The 17756-nt window shown below is 40.3% G+C and overlaps 2 protein-coding genes across 9 annotated transcripts; both read right to left on the bottom strand.

Moving 5' to 3' along the window:
• Positions 1-243: 243 nt before the first annotated feature.
• LOC115578481 (homeodomain-interacting protein kinase 1-like) lies at positions 244-7138 on the bottom strand. 7 transcript variants are annotated; one of them, XM_030411458.1, is made up of 15 exons: positions 6910-7137; positions 6721-6818; positions 5058-5268; positions 4612-4803; positions 4333-4514; positions 4096-4219; positions 3519-3629; positions 3301-3381; positions 3070-3218; positions 2709-2939; positions 2398-2562; positions 2101-2195; positions 1835-2015; positions 1532-1703; positions 1030-1172 (listed from the first exon to the last, which is right to left on the bottom strand). In XM_030411458.1, the coding sequence occupies exons 3-13, from the start codon at positions 5250-5252 to the stop codon at positions 1891-1893; spliced, it is 1650 nt and encodes a 549-aa protein (XP_030267318.1). In that variant the 5' UTR covers positions 5253-5268; positions 6721-6818; positions 6910-7137; the 3' UTR covers positions 1030-1172; positions 1532-1703; positions 1835-1890. The 7 variants fall into 7 exon arrangements, with proteins under 7 accessions (XP_030267319.1, XP_030267324.1, XP_030267318.1 ...); XM_030411463.1 differs by lacking the exon at positions 2101-2195 and having other exon boundaries at positions 2398-2464; positions 6910-7138; XM_030411462.1 differs by lacking the exon at positions 4612-4803 and having other exon boundaries at positions 6910-7138.
• Positions 7139-9291: 2153 nt separating this feature from the next.
• On the bottom strand, positions 9292-16483 carry LOC115578363 (homeodomain-interacting protein kinase 1-like). Of its 2 annotated transcripts, XM_030411286.1 has the most exons (15): positions 16218-16483; positions 16029-16126; positions 14361-14571; positions 13915-14106; positions 13636-13817; positions 13399-13522; positions 12823-12933; positions 12605-12685; positions 12374-12522; positions 12018-12248; positions 11708-11872; positions 11411-11505; positions 11145-11325; positions 10842-11013; positions 10147-10284 (listed from the first exon to the last, which is right to left on the bottom strand). In XM_030411286.1, exons 3-13 carry the CDS (start codon positions 14553-14555, stop codon positions 11201-11203), a joined length of 1650 nt encoding a protein of 549 aa, XP_030267146.1. In that variant the 5' UTR covers positions 14556-14571; positions 16029-16126; positions 16218-16483; the 3' UTR covers positions 10147-10284; positions 10842-11013; positions 11145-11200. The 2 variants fall into 2 exon arrangements, with proteins under 2 accessions (XP_030267147.1, XP_030267146.1); XM_030411287.1 differs by lacking the exons at positions 10842-11013; positions 11145-11325; positions 11411-11505 and adding an exon at positions 9292-10021 and having other exon boundaries at positions 10114-10284.
• Between the last annotated feature and the right edge of the window lie 1273 nt (positions 16484-17756).

Below are 17756 nucleotides of genomic sequence, written 5' to 3'. Positions count from 1 at the left end.
TGTGGAGTTGTGGTTACCACAACCTATCCATATTTGCCAGATGTAGCACCCTGACTTATTTTTTGTTGTTGTTTATGTTGTTTGTTTTCCAGCAATTATGTTAAACACAGCTTTATGTATCCTGTAGTTATCAATTAATTAAACTCTACTGTGAAAAAATATTAATTTTGGAAGGAAAAAAAGTCAGTGTGATGCAAAAAGGTTTTGGTGTATTTACACTGTAATTACAGAAAATGAATCATATTGAGCTGATGAAATACAATTTAAAAGGTTTACTGTAACAAAATCTTATCTGTCGATACATATATCTCTACATCTATCTATACATATATCCACACATCAATCTACACATCTATCTATCTATACATCAATCTATACATACATCTATACATCTATGTATATATTTACACATATCTAAACATCAATCCATGCACACATATACACATCAATTCATAACATCTATCGAGACATCTATCTATACATACATCTGAACATATATCTCTACATCTCTCTAGATATCTATTTATACATTTATGTAAACATCTATCTGTACATATATCTACACATCAATCCATACATATATATATATACACATCAATTCATACATCTATCTTAAAATCTATCTAGACATTTATCTATTAAACTGAACATATATCTCTACATGTCTCTAGATATCTATTTATATATTTATATAAACATCTATCTATCATCATCATCTATCATCTATCTATGTACATCTATCTACACATCCATTGATCCATCTGCATGACATCACAGAAGTCCACAGTGAGGAGAGGAGGGCAGCTGATGCTCTGCGCTGGGTGGACTTGGTGGAGGATCAAGCTGCTCCATCACCAGGTGTTGCTCCACATCCTCTGATTGGCAGGACTATGTGTGAGTCCTGCAGAGGAGGACAGAGATGTGACTGCTGTTTCAAGATCATGCAGTCAGGAGGCGGGGCTTACAATGTACTCCTGTGGCAGGTGATACATGTCACTCACATGCACGGTCACTGGAGTCTGTGTGTGCGGCAGCTGCACCACGGCTGTCTGCTGGTGTGTGCTGTGAGAGGACCGGGACTGTCTGCGGGGGACGTGGTTCCTCCACAGCTCTCTGACAGGTCCAGGCCTCCATCACAGCTGCCCGTGAGGTGGATGCCACCACTGACGCTGCTACACCAACAAACAAAAACACAGATCAATCTTCTAAAACTTTTAAAAACACTTTAAAATAAGATACCTCTTCTTACATCTGCAGTAAACTACATCTGAATACTAAAAATTTCAGTCAGTGAAGATCTTTCTCTTCGGATTAAAAATACTGCCCCGTTAAAGATCCTGTAGCAGGAACCATTGTATCTCAGTGTTATTGTTCACAGTGGGGAAGTTGTTTTGCGCCAATAAAATGCAATCTAATAAAATGTACAATTGGTCCTCTGTAATGGTGCTGAACTTTGTATTTATTTAAAGCTATATCAGGATCTAGTGAGTGAAAGTCAAACAGGTTTTGATACTATTTTTCATCATCTCACCTGACTGCAATCTCCTGATCTTCCAGCAGTGTGCGCTGGGCTGTCGCAGGCTGGTTGGATGTTAATGACATCATCATCTGTCAGAGGAGGGGCAGCAGGCTCACAGTCACAGTACTCACTCAAGGAAGCGAAACCTGAACTTCCCGAGGTCTTGACAATGTAAGTCCTGCCACTGAATATGTAAACACACACACAAAATTATTCCGTCACTGTCTTGAACCATGTATCTGCTATTATTTCTGGGGAGCTGAACTACTGACTGATCTGAGAAATGGGTGTCGAGACTAGAGAAAGACATCTCACCTGACTTTGCCCCCCTGACCTTCCAGCGTCAGCATGTTCATGCTCATGCTTCATGCTCAGCTGTCACAGGCCGAAGCATCAACAGAGGTAACACATGACCTGAAGGTCTTCTTCATCCAGGAGAAGACACGTCGGAAGCAATTCCTTTTCTTCTGAGGCTTCTTCTCTGCCCCCATGTTTTCTGAAAGTCGAAGGACATTGAAGACCTCAGCCATACTCCAAATTGCACGACAGTTCAGACGCAAGTTGACGTGTCTGTTACGTACCACATGAGCCTGAGTCCTCACATACGGAGGACTCTGTGCTACTTTCAGTGTTGATCACTGAGGACCATGACGTTTCATTCAGGCCAGACTGAAAACTGAAAACACCACAAAAATGTTAGTTAGACTGTCATTCCTGATATTGTCATCACATCTTGATCATATGCAACTAAGAACTTTTCATTTTTGTTGTTTCTGAGGCTCCTGTGGACTAAAACCTCTTGTAGTAAGTCTTGATTTGATGTGGAAGTGAGTGAAAAACAAGGCAACAGGTTCTGAAACTATTTTTCATCGTCTCACCTGACTGCACTCTCCTGATCTTCCATCAGCGTGCGCTGGGCTATCGCAGGCCGAACCAGGATCACACCTGAGAGCAGAAACGTGGGAGATGGAGTGCAGTCCTTATTCGAGAACACGGAAGTGAAGGCCGAACTTCCTGAGAACTTGACAATGTAAGTCCTGCCACTGAACATGAAAACACACACACACACAATTATCCTGTTACTGTCATGACATCATCAAGAATCATGTCTCTGCTATAATTTCTGGCGATCTGAACTGTTTTTTTAATCTGAAAAATGGGTGTCGTGACCAGAGGAAAGACATCTCACCTGACTTTGCTCCCCTGACCTTCCAGCAGCAGCGTGTTCTCAGCTGTCGCTGGCAGAACTTGGATCACACCTGCTGGTGGAACTTCTGGAGATGGCGTGCAGCCGTCTGGTTGGATGACGGTGCTTTCGTCATCCATCAGAGGAGTGGTAGCAGGCTCACCGAGCGCACTTGCCAGATTTTCCATTGGCTTCCATCGGACCAAAGAGGATGCGGCTGCCAAAGCCCCATTGCTACAAAAAGACACAGTCGCTGTTACACTCATATCCCGGAAACACGACAGGACACTGATCAAATGATGATGATGATCATCACCAACTAACAAAGCACCAACTATAGGACTCACATCATATAAACACTTACTTTGGGTAGACTTTGGTGAAAAACGGATGAATGAGGACTTCACGGGGAGTGATCCTCTCATCCTCATCCGTCTTCAGCATTGCCTTCAGGAGCTCGATGCACTGCTCTCGCTCTGTGGCCTCAGCTTCATTATTTTCCTCTAGACGAATCTAGTTGAGGAAACAACGGTGAAATCCACCATCGAGAAAAGACAATCGATCATAGTGACAATCAAAGTTACTTCACACTTACTTCTTTGAGATCGTCCAGAGACTGGAGATTGTGGTCCTTGTTGACACTGCTCAGGTGACATCTGAAATACTCAAAAGATGTCTGAAAGAAGGTTCAAAGTGTTTGTATCAATGCTCTTCAGAATCAATCGGAATGATAGACTGTTAAATGTAGGGAAATGTTAACAAGAAAAAAATCTGATAAAAGATTAAAGGTCAGAGAAGGTTTCACTGTGGTACCTTGAGCTCCCAGCTGTTTGACTCAGTCCAGTTAAAGTACTTCTTTGTCCTTAGACCAGTACTGAGAACAAGGTCTTCTGGCTGACCTAGTAGATTAATGATGCTCCGCAGCTGGAGATTAAACACAGCATTACATCAAAACATGTAAGAGGAAGTATTGTTGTCAGGAGGGCAAAGTAATGCATCGCCGTATCAGACAGGCCAGTTCTCGTCGGTCTGGTCGGTTGAAGCACGAGGACTAAGATTGGCCAATCAGAGGCAAAGTAGGGCAGATCATCCTTTGACAACATGCTAATGCTAACACCTCCCATCGTAGCTAAGGTACAAAGTTCTTTGAACCAGTAAACATAAGATTACTTCTTTCTGTCGCACTCAGAGTAAATTTAGAGCATTTTTTCATCTGTTTGAACAAAACACTAGGATGGTTTCTCATTTCCTATTTTCAAAATTTCCTTTCGATTCCCACCTTTAGATTACTCATTGTTGTACATGGAGCATCAATTACAGCAAAACCACAAGCACGGGTGATGACACACAAGTATGAGTAACTGACAAACTGGTGACAAATGTGACTTACCATGTCATATCCACAGCATCCACTGAACGGTTGTTTGCCGCAGATCATGATGAACATCAGACAGCCCAGGGACCACATGTCAATGGCCTCAGAAAATGGACAGCCCAGTATGATTTCTGGAGACCTGAATGTGGAGAACAAATATTACACAGGATGTTTACACTGTGATAGGGAAGGAGCGATAAATTGTAAACTACTAACTCAGTCCAGTGTAGTAATAAAAAGAATGAAGCCTACCTAAAAGCCAGCGGTTGCAGGAGCTTGCCCTGGGTGGCTTCTGATGTGGAAATGGCACCACCGAAGTCAATGAGCTTGACTCTGAAGGGTCGTGTTTGGTGATTCTCCATCATGATGTTGAAGAGGTGCACGTCACCATGGATCACCCCAATCCCCTTCAGTGCCTCAAATGCTGTCCCCATCTGTAAGTACAAGGTCAGTGAGAATGTACCAAAGCCTAAAAGTGACAGAGTGCTCAGTGCTTTGTTTTCTATCTGATGGTACTGATGGTTTCTGTACCTGCTGGATGATGCTGCTGATGTCACTCAGAAGCATAGGCGCAAAACTTGTCATTTCAAGGTAGTCGCCCAGGCTGATATCCAACATCTCCAACACGATTGCCTTTCCATGTTTGGTTTGAAAGTAATCGATGAACTCGACGATGTTGTGCTGGTCGAGTTTGAGGCGCTTGATCCGTCTCAGCATGGAAACCTGGAGACACGCGGCAAGTTTGATATGATTATTTTTTTTACAGTCAGTTAATGTGTCAACGTGTGAAGTCTTTATAATGTGGTGCTTAAAAGTTAGTGTAAACTTTAATCACTATATCTTTATTTAGTGACATTTGCAGATGGCTTAAAGTAGCTTAAATCAAAAGGAATTGCTTGTTTGCATGAGTCAGTTACTGCACCTCTGACTATACACTATCTTTTACAACCGTGAACATCAAAATCAACACCTCTCACCTCATTGACGGTGTCTTCGTCAAAGAATTTAGGAATCTTCACAGCCACAGTCTGCTTGATGTCCTTTTTCCAACATTTCAACACCTGTCCAAAGCAGCCCTCTCCCAGAACTTTCTGGACGTCATATACGCTGGGGAGCTGGACGGGGTTCATCTCGGAAGATGAGGTGGACTCGTTGGATACGCTGGATCCCATATTGTCTCTCAGAATACTGAAACAAAACAGGTGAAAACAAGACAAGGGAGATGTTACTTTCATTCCCTGTGGAGGATCATAACAACGCTTCAGACATTGAGTATATTTCTTTTTGCTTCCATCCTATGGTTTCTTCCATGTCAATGATTACATGACACAAAACATGTTTAACTGCCGTTTCAGGTCTTTACAAGGACAATCATGTATTTATGTCGTATTCCACATTTCAGTGATCAACTGATCATCTGAGGTCTGAGCAAAATCAGGGGAATTTCCACTAAATATTAATGATTTCTACAGGTATCCACAGATTAGTGATTTATATGAAAAACTAATAAAACCAGAATTCTCTGATGAGTGTAATGCAGTGATTAATGTCCTAATTGAAGCCTACAACACAACATAAACAATGTCTAAACTACACCAGGGTCTTCAGAGGCAGAAAGGGAACAATACTGAATATGTTCAAGCGAAATGGGAAAAAGAACTAAACACAAATATTACAAGAGGCTTTGACAATAAAATTAAAACTATTGGAGAGACAGAGATGAGTCTGATTAGGGTATTCACTGATGCATTTCAAGGTCAAATTAACAAACAACTTATCTCCAGGATTAATTCATTTTACAACTGGACAAAATATGATGCAGTGTCACAGATTTGAGTACCAGTTGACTCATTTTTTTATGAAAAACTCTCATGTAAAGTAAGTAGGCCTATCCTCCAAAGAACACAAGTAGGAATATCCTCCGAGAACACAACCATGTCTGAAACCATGGAGGAGACGGTGGTATGGAGGCAGGACGTGACTGTCATCTCTGCCCAAACTTTTCAATACCAACACGTAAAGTAACGTACAAGTTCTGAGCGCTGACAGGACACAGCAGTGAACAGGCCTTCATATATGAATATATATATATTAAATAAATAAAAGTGTGAACTTGAACTCTCTCCAACAAGTATCCGGTTACACCCTAATTTCAGTTTCAACAATTACATCAGCTATCTCAGCTGTACACAGAGAGACGGCCTGGTGTGTTTACACCTGCACGTTCTCATCTCCTAACGTTCCATCGTCTCCATGGTGCACGCGACAAAAATGTTTTTTTAAAAAAAGGCCCGGTCGCCATCTTTTCCCCTAAATGTTCGACCATAATTATCTAAACATTTAATCCCTCAAACAAAAATAACAGTATTTAAAAATCACTAAACAACCGTGAACACATTCCTCATCTGTCGCGGGACTTTCAGCACATTCTTAAACATTAAAAATCATTTTACACGGAGAAATCGTCCAGTATCACCAAAAACTGACCGTTTAAGAAAGGCTAGCTTAAATGCTATCAATATCCTATTTATAAATTCACCAATTTACCAAGAGTATATGCACATTGTCAACCGAAACCAACTTTTACACGTTTAAGAAGATGAATTAATACATTTGGTGTGATAATAAAAGATGTCCTACCTGCAGAGACTCAGGACAGCAGGTGCCTCGCCCCAGGGGGTCAACCGGAGGCCACTTCTCCAGAAGTTAAAGATGGTCTTCTTCTGGCAGTAGTTGTCCTAGAGCAAAGTAATCCAAAAGGTTTGTTTGCAAAGAATCTTACAGGTGATTAGGTATAATCCAAAAGCTTTGTCTGAGATGAAGCCTTACAGGTGATCAGGTTTAATCCAAAAAAGGTTCGTCAGAGATGAAGACTTCAGGTGAACAGGTATAATCCAAAAAAGGTATCTCTGCGCTGAAGTCTTCCAGGTGAACAGGTAAAATCCAAATGGTTTGGTTAAATAGAAGTTTTCCAGTCGATCGGGTTTCCCAGATTGCAACTTTCCAACAACAAATCCGCGGTTGGTCAACTTGTCAAAGTTTAATGCGCGAATGAGAAATAAATTAGGTCTGCAGCTTTTATAGCTTTGGTCAACGTTCTGTTTCCATGGCCTTCAGTGACGCGCGTGCGTGCGTACCTACGTGCGTGTGCGTGACCATGCAGGTTCTGTGCAACAAATGAATGTATTTAGTTTTCTTGTGTAAAATGTCGTCATTCTATAATATGTCATTTAAATGTGTCAGTGGTGTAACTTCATTCATGCCAATAAAGTTTATTTGAATTGATAGATATAAACTGTGGGACTGTTGTGTGTCCTGCAGGTGTTTGTACAAGAGCTCCAGTTATAATCTTCAGGTTGTGAGGGTCTAAAATAATGAACGTTATAGAGGCGGAGATCAATAAATAAATTATAAACCAGAGAGAAAGAGGGAGAGAGGCTTTTGGACACCCCTGCCTCCTATGTAAACCCGTTTCCACCAGTTAAAGAAAATAAAGATTAAAACCAGAAAATAATTCAAATGATGAGATTAAAAATCACATTTCATAGACATGACAAATTAAAGACCTTCCCACCCTCCAGAGAAGAGACTGTCTAAACATTGTACTGTTTGTGTTGTACTGAAGTTTATAATAATTGTGGTGTACAAGTTTGCATCCAAAAGTGGAGCTCAGCAGATAACTAGGCACATGTCCACTTGCCAAAAGGCCCCTTAGAAAAGCAGCAGGAAGGCACGTTTTTGGTTTTGTACCTTTAATTAGTATCATAAAAGTGAGTTATATGCACTCAAATCGTTTTCTGTCGTTTCTGTTCATTTCCTGTTACATTTTTTTTCTGTTATTAACAGACCAGTTGATCAAGTTGAAATATGACACATGGTGTAATACTAGTCTTTCCTGACTCAGATGTGAGAGTCACACATACATAAGATCTGACTTAAACTATTTTGAAATATCCAGACAGCAGGAATCACTTGTGCTCTGTTACTGGTCATATCTATACAATATCCTGATGTTGGACATGACTAATTAGTCTTCTGCAGATACGACCACTGTCCATTTCTGAATATGATGCATATTTACTTATTAAATTTTTTACACTGTGGTATTGCTACATTTACTTAAATACATAATACAGTATTAACAGTGTTAATACCAGTTTCTAACTGGCTACAATTCTCTAGGCAAGCTAACATTAGCCCATAATTTAAGACCTTTTCTGTAACATGTGTTTCATTAAATGTGTGTAAAAGATGTGCTGTTGGACTTGATGTAACAGTCTTACACTACTTGTTTCTTCATGTGATTTATGACTGCATTTTAAGGCAGTTGATAATTACTTACAGCTCTTTTTGACCCAGACCTTTAATAAATTTCATTATTGAACCAAACATCATGAATGTGTTTTGCCACCCATCACAGAAAAATGAGATCATTGGATCTCCAGACTGCCATCATGTACATGTTCTTTACAAATGTATGTACAATTTTGACCTCGAATGAACATACACAAATTAAAAAAGTAAAAACTATCTATCTTTCTATCTATCTATCTATCTCAATACATACACATAAGACTGTATTATATAATACATATTACCATATAAAAACACATACAACATACACAATATTTTCTCCATTTCTCTAAAATAAATGACTGGACTACCTGCCAAGACAGGTATTACTGGTTAAGACAATTTAAAAACTTTTCACTTTAATGCTTTCATTCAAATTGAGGACAGCAGGAGTCAACAACACGTCCCAGCGTGTCAGGATGCCCAGAAATACAAATGAGTGTAGACGAAGCACTAACACCTCAAAAACAGCTTTTTGTGGAGTTGTGGCTACCACACCCTATCCATATTTGCTAGAAATAGCACCCTGACTTATTGTTTGTTTGTGTTGTTGTTGTGTTTGTTTACCTTGTATAAGGAACATTTCCCACTGATGAACCACTGCAGTTACTGGCTTAAACACTGCTGTGGTTTCTGATCCTTAATGTGTACGGAGCTTTGGCTTTTGTCTCTGTCTCATGTATCAAGTTATTAATTATGTTAAACACAGCTTTATGTATCCTGTAGTTATCAATTAATTAAACTCTACTGTGAAAAAATATGAATTAGAAAAAAAAAAAAAAGTCAGTGTGATGCAACAAAGGTTTTGGTGTATTTAGAATGTAAATACAGAAAATGAATCATATTGAACTGATGAAATACAATTTAAAAAAGTTTACTGTAATAAAATCTTATCTGTCGATACATATATCTCTACATCTATCTATACATCTATGTAAGCATCAATCCATACATATATCTGTAAATATATCTATACATATATCTACACATCAATCTATACATACATCTATGTATATATATACACATATCTAAACATCAATCCATACACACATATACACATCAATTCATACATTATACACATCAATTCATACATCTATCTTAAAATCTATCTAGACATCTATACATACATCTGAACATATATCTCTACATCTCTCTAGATATCTATCTATACATTTATGTAAACATCTATCTGTACATATATCCATACATATATCTACACATCAATCTACACACATATCTATACATCAATCTATACATATATCTATGCATAGATCTAAACATCAATCCATACAAATATCTATACATCAATCCATACATATATATATAGTATATACACACATCAATTCATACATCTATCTTAAAATCTATCTAGACATGTCTCTATATATCTATTTATATATTTATATAAACATCTATCTGTACATCTATCTACACATCCATTGATCCATCTGCATGACATCACAGAAGTCCACAGTGAGGAGAGGAGGGCAGCTGATGCTCTGCGCTGGGTGGACTTGGTGGAGGATCAAGCTGCTCCATCACCAGGTGATGCTCCACATCCTCTGATTGGCTGGACTATGTGTGAGTCCTGCAGAGGAGGACAGAGATGTGACTGCTGTTTCAAGATCATGCAGTCAGGAGGCGGGGCTTACAATGTACTCCATGATACATGTCACTCACATGCACGGTCACTGGAGTCTGTGTGTGCGGCAGCTGCACCATGGCTGTCCGCTGGTGTGTTCTGTGAGAGGACCGGGACTGTCTGCGGGGGACGTGGTTCCTCCACAGCTCTCTGACAGGTCGAGGCCTCCATCACAGCTGCCCGTGAGGTGGATGCCACCACTGACGCTGCTACACCAACAGACAAAAACACAGATCAATCTTCTAAAACTTTTAAAACACTTTAAAATAAGATACCTCTTCTTACATCTGCAGTAAACTACATCTGAATACTAATATTGGATCAAAAGACATTAATTTGAGCATCACAACTTTTATAACGATGCACAATTCAGTCTCCAGAATATTGTTTAAGGCTAGAAAGGTGCTATAAACAAAGTAAAACAGTATGACATTGTGTTGTCCTTTAAGATCACCTTGTTTATTCAGTCATGAAAACAAAGAGAGACTGTTTATTAAGTTTGTAAGTATAAAAAAAATTTCAGTCAGTGAAGATCTTTCTCTTCGGATTAAAAATACTGCCCCGTTAAGATCCTGTAGCAGGAACCATTGTATCTCAGTGTTATTGTTCACAGTGGGGAAGTTGTTTTGTGCCAATAAAATGAAATCTAATAAAATGTAAAATTGGTCCTCTGTAATGGTGCTGAACTTTGTATCTATTTAAAGCTAGATCAGGATCTAGTGAGTGAAAGTCAAACAGGTTTTGATACTATTTTTCATCATCTCACCTGACTGCAATCTCCTGATCTTCCAGCAGTGTGCGCTGGGCTGTCGCAGGCTGGTTGGATGTTAATGACATCATCATCTGTCAGAGGAGGGGCAGCAGGCTCACAGTCACAGTACTCACTCAAGGAAGTGAAACCTGAACTTCCTGAGGTCTTGACAATGTAAGTCCTGCCACTGAATATGTAAACACACACACACAATGATTCTGTCACTGTCTTGAACCATGTAACTGCTATTATTTCTGGGGAGCTGAACTACTGACTGATCTGAGAAATCGGTGTCGTGACTTGAGAAAGACATCTCACCTGACTTTGCCCCCCTGACCTTCCAGCGGCAGCATGTTCATGCTCATGCTTCATGCTCAGCTGTCACAGGCCGAAGCATCAACAGAGGTAACACATGACCTGAAGGTCTTCTTCATCCAGGAGAAGACACGTCGGAAGCAATTCCTTTTCTTCTGAGGCTTCTTCTCTGCCCCCATGTTTTCTGAAAGTCAAAGGACACTGACGACCTCAGCCATACTCCAAATTGCACGACAGTTCAGACGCAAGTTGACGTGTCTGTTACGTACCACCTGAGCCCGAGTCCTCACATACCGAGGACTCTGTGCTACTTTCAGTGTTGATCACTGAGGACCATGATGTTTCATTCAGGCCAGACTGAAAACTGAAAACACCACAAAAATGTCAGTTAGACTGTCATTCCTGATATTGTCATCACATCCTGATCATATGCAACTAAGAACTTTTAATTTTTGTTCTTTCCGACGCTCCTGTGGACTAAAACCTCTTGTAGTAAGTCTTGATTTGATGTGGAAGTGAGTGAAAAACAAGGCAACAGTTTTTGAAACTATTTTTCATCATCTCACCTGACTGCACTCTCCTGATCTTCCATCAGCGTGTGCTGGGCTATCACAGGCCGAACCAGGATCACACCTGAGAGCAGAAACGTGGGAGATGGAGTGCAGTCCTTATTTGAGAACACGGAAGTGAAGGCCGAACTTCCTGAGAACTTGACAATGTAAGTCCTGCCACTGAACATGAAAACACACACACACACAATTATCCTGTTACTGTCATGACATCATCAAGAATCATGTCTCTGCTATTATTTTTGGCGATCTGAACTATTTTTTTAATCTGAAAAATGGGTGTCGTGACCAGAGGAAGACATCTCACCTGACTTTGCTCCCCTGACCTTCCAGCAGCAGCGTGTTCTCAGCTGTCGCTGGCAGAACTTGGATCACACCTGCTGGTGGAACTTCTGGAGATGGCGTGCAGCCGTCTGTTTGGATGACGGTGCTTACGTCATCCATCAGAGGAGTGGTAGCAGGCTCACCGAGTGCACTCGCCAGATTTTCCATTGGCTTCCATCGGACCAAAGAGGATGCAGCTGCCAAAGCCCCATTGCTACAAAAAGACACAGTCGCTGTTACACTCATATCCCAGAAACACGACAGGACACTGGTCAAATGATAAATCATCACTAACTAACAAAGCACTACTTATAGGACTCACATCACATACACACTTACTTTGGGTAGTCTTTGGTGAAAAACGGATGAATGAGGACTTCACGGGGAGTGATCCTCTCATCCTCATCCGTCTTCAGCATTGCCTTCAGGAGCTCGATGCACTGCTCTCGCTCTGCGGCCTCAGCTTCATTATTTTCCTCTAGACGAATCTAGTTGAGGAAACAACGGTCAAATCCACCATCGAGAAAAGACAATCGATCATTGTGACAATCAAAGTTACTTCACACTTACTTCTTTGAGATCGTCCAGAGACTGGAGATTGTGGTCCTTGTTGACACTGCTCAGGTGACATCTGAAATACTCAAAAGATGTCTGAAAGAAGGTTCAAAGTGTTTGTATCAATGTTCTTCAGAATCAATCGGAATGACAGACTGTTAAATGTAGGGAAATGTTAACAAGAAAAAAATCTGATAAAAGATTAAAGGTCAGAGAAGGTTTCACTGTGGTACCTTGAGCTCCCAGCTGTTTGACTCAGTCCAGTTGAAGTACTTCTTTGTCCTTAGACCAGTACTGAGAACAAGGTCTTCTGGCTGACCTAGTAGATTAATGATGCTCCGCAGCTGGAGATTAAACACAGCATTACATCAAAACATGTAAGAGGAAGTATTGTTGTCAGGAGGGCAAAGTAATGCATCGCCGTATCAGACAGGCCAGTTCTCGTCGGTCTGGTTAGTTGAAGCACGAGGACTAAGATTGGCCAATCAGAGGCAAAGTAGGGCAGGTCATCCTTTTACAACATGCTAATGCTAACACCTGCCATCGTAGCTAAGGTACAAAGTTCTTTGAACCAATAAACATAAGATTACTTCTCTTGTCACACTCAAAGTAAATTAAGAGCATTTTTTCATCTGTTTGAACAAAACACTAGGATGGTTTCTCATTTCCTATTTTCAAAATTTCCTTTCGATTCCCACCTTTAGATTACTCATTGTTGTACATGGAGCATCAATTACAGCAAAACCACAAGCACGGGTGATGACACACAAGTATGACTAACTGACAAACTGGTGACAAATGTGACTTACTACTTCATATCCACAGCATCCACTGAACAGCTGTTTGCCGCAGATCATGATGAACATCAGACAGCCCAGGGACCACATGTCAATGGCCTCAGAAAATGGACAGCCCAGTATGATTTCTGGAGACCTGAATGTGAAGAACAAATATTACACAGGATGTTTACACTGTCATAGGGAAGGAGCAATAAATTGTAAACTACTAACTCAGTCCAGTGTAGTAATAAAAAGAATGAAGCCCACCTAAAAGCCAGCGGTTGCAGGAGCTTGCCCTGGGTGGCTTCTGATGTGGAAATGGCACCACCGAAGTCAATAAGCTTGACTCTGAAGGGTCGTGTTTGGTGATTCTCCATCATGATGTTGAAGAGGTGCACGTCACCATGGATCACCCCAATCCCCTTCAACGCCTCAAATGCTGTCCCCATCTGTAAGTACAAGGTCAGTAAGAATGTACCAAAGCTTAAAAGTGACAGAGTGCTCAGTGCTTTGTTTTCTATCTGATGGTGCTGATGGTTTCTGTACCTGCTGGATGATGCTGCTGATGTCACTCAGAAGCATAGGCGCAAAACTTGTCATTTCAAGGTAGTCGCCCAGGCTGATATCCAACATCTCCAACACGATTGCCTTTCCATGTTTGGTTTGAAAGTAATCGATGAACTCGACGATGTTGTGCTGGTCGAGTTTGAGGCGCTTGAACCGTCTCAGCATGGAAACCTGGAGACACGCAGCAAGTTTGATATGATTATTTTTTTTACAGTCAGTTAATGTGTCAACGTGTGAAGTCTTTATAATGTGGTGCTTAAAAGTTAGTGTAAACTTTAATAACTATATCTTTATTTAGTGACATTTGCAGATGGCTTAAAGTAGCTTAAATCAAAAGGAATTGCTTGTTTGCATGAGTCAGTTACTGCACCTCTGACTATACACTATCTTTTACAACCGTGAACATCAAAATCAACACCTCTCACCTCATTGACGGTGTCTTCGTCAAAGAATTTAGGAATCTTCACAGCCACAGTCTGCTTGATGTCCTTTTTCCAACATTTCAACACCTGTCCAAAGCAGCCCTCTCCCAGAACTTTCTGGACGTCATATACGCTGGGGAGCTGGACGGGGTTCATCTCGGAAGATGAGGTGGACTCGTTGGATACGCTGGATCCCATATTGTCTCTCAGAATACTGAAACAAAACAGGTGAAAACAAGACAAGGGAGATGTTACTTTCATTCCCTGTGGAGGATCATAACAACGTTTCAGACATTGAGCATATTTATTTTTGCTACCATCCTGTGGTTTCTTCCATGTCAATGATTAGATGACACAAAACATGTTTAACTGCCGTTTCAGGTCTTTACAAGGACAATCATGTATTTATGTCATATTCCACATTTCAGTGATCAACTGATCATCTGAGGTCTGAGCAAAATCAGGGGAATTTCCACTAAATATTAATGATTTCTACAGGTATCCACAGATTAGTGATTTATATGAAAAACTAATAAAACCAGAATTCTCTGATGAGTGTAATGCAGTGATTAATGTCCTAATTGAAGCCTACAACACAACATAAACAATGTCTAAACTACACCAGGGTCTTCAGAGGCAGAAAGGGAACAATACGGAATATGTTCAAGCGAAATGGGAAAAAGAACTAAACACAAATATTACAAGAGGCTTTGACAATAAAATTAAAACTATTGGAGAGACAGAGATGAGTCTGATTAGGGTATTCACTGATGCATTTAAAGGTCAAATTAACAAACAACTTATCTCCAGGATTAATTCATTTTACAACTGGACAAAATATGATGCAGTGTCACAGATTTGAGTACCAGTTGACTCATTTTTTTATGAAAAACTCTAATGTAAAGTAAGTAGGCCTATCCTCCAAAGAACACAAGTAGGAATATCCTCCGAGAACAGAACCATGTCTGAAACCATGGAGGAGACGGTGGTATGGCGGCAGGACCTGACTGTCATCTCTGCCCAATATGGTCAATACCAACACGTAAAGTAACGTACAAGTTCTGAGCGCTGACTGGACACAGCAGTGAAAAGGCCTTCATATATGAATATATATATATTATATAAATAAAAGTGTGAACTTGAACTCTCTCTAACAACGTATCCGGTTACACCTTAAGTTCAGTTTCAACAATTACAGCAGCTATCTCAGCTGTACACAGAGAGACGGCCTGGTGTGTTTACACCTGCACGTTCTCATCTCCTAACGTTCCATCGTCTCCATGGTGCACGCGACAAAAATGTTGTTTTTTTTAAAAAAAGGCCCTGTCGCCATCTTTTCCCCTAAATGTTCGACCATAATTATCTAAACAGTTAATCCCTCAAACAAAAATAACAGTATTTAAAAATCACAAAACAACCGTGAACACATTCCTCATCTGTCGCGGGACTTTCAGCACATTCTTAAACATTAAAAATCATTTTACACAGAGAAATCGTCCAGTATCACCAAAAACTGACCGTTTACGAAAGGCTAGCTTAAATGCTATCAATATCCTATTTATAAATTCACCAATTTACCAAGAGTATATGCACATTGTCAACCGAAAACAACTTTTACACGTTTAAGAAGATGAATTAATACATTTGGTGTGATAATAAAAGATGTCCTACCTGCAGAGACTCAGGACAGCAGGTGTCTCGCCCCAGGGGGTCAACCGGAGGCCACTTCTCCAGAAGTTAAAGATGGTCTTCTTCTGGCGGTAGTTGTCCTAGAGCAAAGTAATCCAAAAGATTTGTTTGCAAAGAATCTTACAGGTGATAAGGTATAATCCAAAAGCTTTGTCTGAGATGAAGCCTTACAGGTGATCAGGTTTAATTCAAAAAAGGTTCGTCAGCGATGAAGACTTCAGGTGAACAGGTATAATCCAAAAAAGGTATCCCTGCGCTGAAGTCTTCCAGGTGAACAGGTAAAATCCAAAGGGTTTGGTTAAGTAGAAGTTTTCCAGTCGATCGGGTTTCCCAGATTGCAACTTTCCAACAACAAATCCGCGGTAGGTCAACTTGTCAAAGTTTAATGCGCGAATGAGAAATAAATGAGGTCTGCAGCTTTTATAGCTTTGGTCAACGTTCTGTTTCCATGGCCTTCAGTGACGCGCGTGCGTGCGTACCTACGTGCGTGTGTGTGACCATGCAGGTTCTGTGCAACAAATTAATGTATTTAGTTTTCTTGTGTAAAATGTCGTCATTCTATAATATGTCATTTAAATGTGTCAGTGGTGTAACTTCATGCATGCCATAAAGTTTATTTGAATTGATAGATGTAAACTGTGGGACTGTTGTGTGTCCTGCAGGTGTTTGTACAAGAGCTCCAGTTATAATCTTCAGGTTGTGAGGGTCTAAAATAATGGACGTTATAGAGGCGGAGATCAATAAATAAATTATAAACCAGAGAGAAAGAGGGAGAGAGGCTTTTGGATGCCCCTGCCTCCTATGTAAACCCGTCTCCACCAGTTAAAGAAAATAAAGATTAAAACCAGAAAATAATTCAAATGATGAGATTAAAAATCACATTTCATAGACATGACAAATTAAAGACCTCCAGAGAAGAGACTGTCTAAACATTGTACTGTTTGTGTTGTACTGAAGTTTATGATAATTGTGGTGCACAAGTTTGCATCCAAAAGTGGAGCCCAGCAGATAACTAGGCACATGTCCACTTGCCAAAAGGCCCCTTACAAAAGCAGCAGGAAGGCACGTTTTTGGTTTTGTACCTTTAATTCATGGGCGAGCGGTCATAATAAGCTATAAATGCAGTGCATGCCCAAGCCCTTCAATAAAAATAATTGAAAATATTAATCTGGCAGTGTGTTCAATTATACAATACCTTAGTTCTACTGTTTTGGTCTTAAATCCGTGCCTAATCTGTCCCGTTTTGCTTGCGAAAAGCTGGAAAGCTGACAGCTTGTTTCGCGCATGCGCACTGTGACACTGAGTAGTACAGTTACTGCTAAAGGCTGTGTTTACTGTAGATGAGCATTTTGAATGGCAAAAAAGCTGTCAATGAAGCAGCTTATCTGCCAACGCGCATGCGCAAAACTGACTTGTTTGAATTGTTCAGCGGGAAACTGTCAGTGGTTCATTTCATCGTGTAGCCTGGGTCAAAATGAGTGAAAATATTAATTCTGTTCAGTCCTTGCGTTCAGTGCCGTTTTCGCGGAGAACTTTTGAGGAAAAGAAAACTATAATTTCAAGTGGTAGGCCTACTCCTGAAGTAAATATAACAAAAACTGCAAATAATTTCGTCCGTCACTTTCAAGCCAGCACGTATGAGAAACATAAATGGCTAGCTGGCTGTCCACAGGTTAGCAAACTGTTCTGTTGGCCCTGTCTCCTTTTTTC

The sequence above is a fragment of the Sparus aurata genome, chromosome 3, assembly GCF_900880675.1.
Source record: "Sparus aurata chromosome 3, fSpaAur1.1, whole genome shotgun sequence".
NCBI classification, from domain to species: domain Eukaryota; kingdom Metazoa; phylum Chordata; class Actinopteri; order Spariformes; family Sparidae; genus Sparus; species Sparus aurata.
Note: the sequence above shows the minus strand (reverse complement) of the source record. Positions and strands in the feature narration are given on the sequence as shown.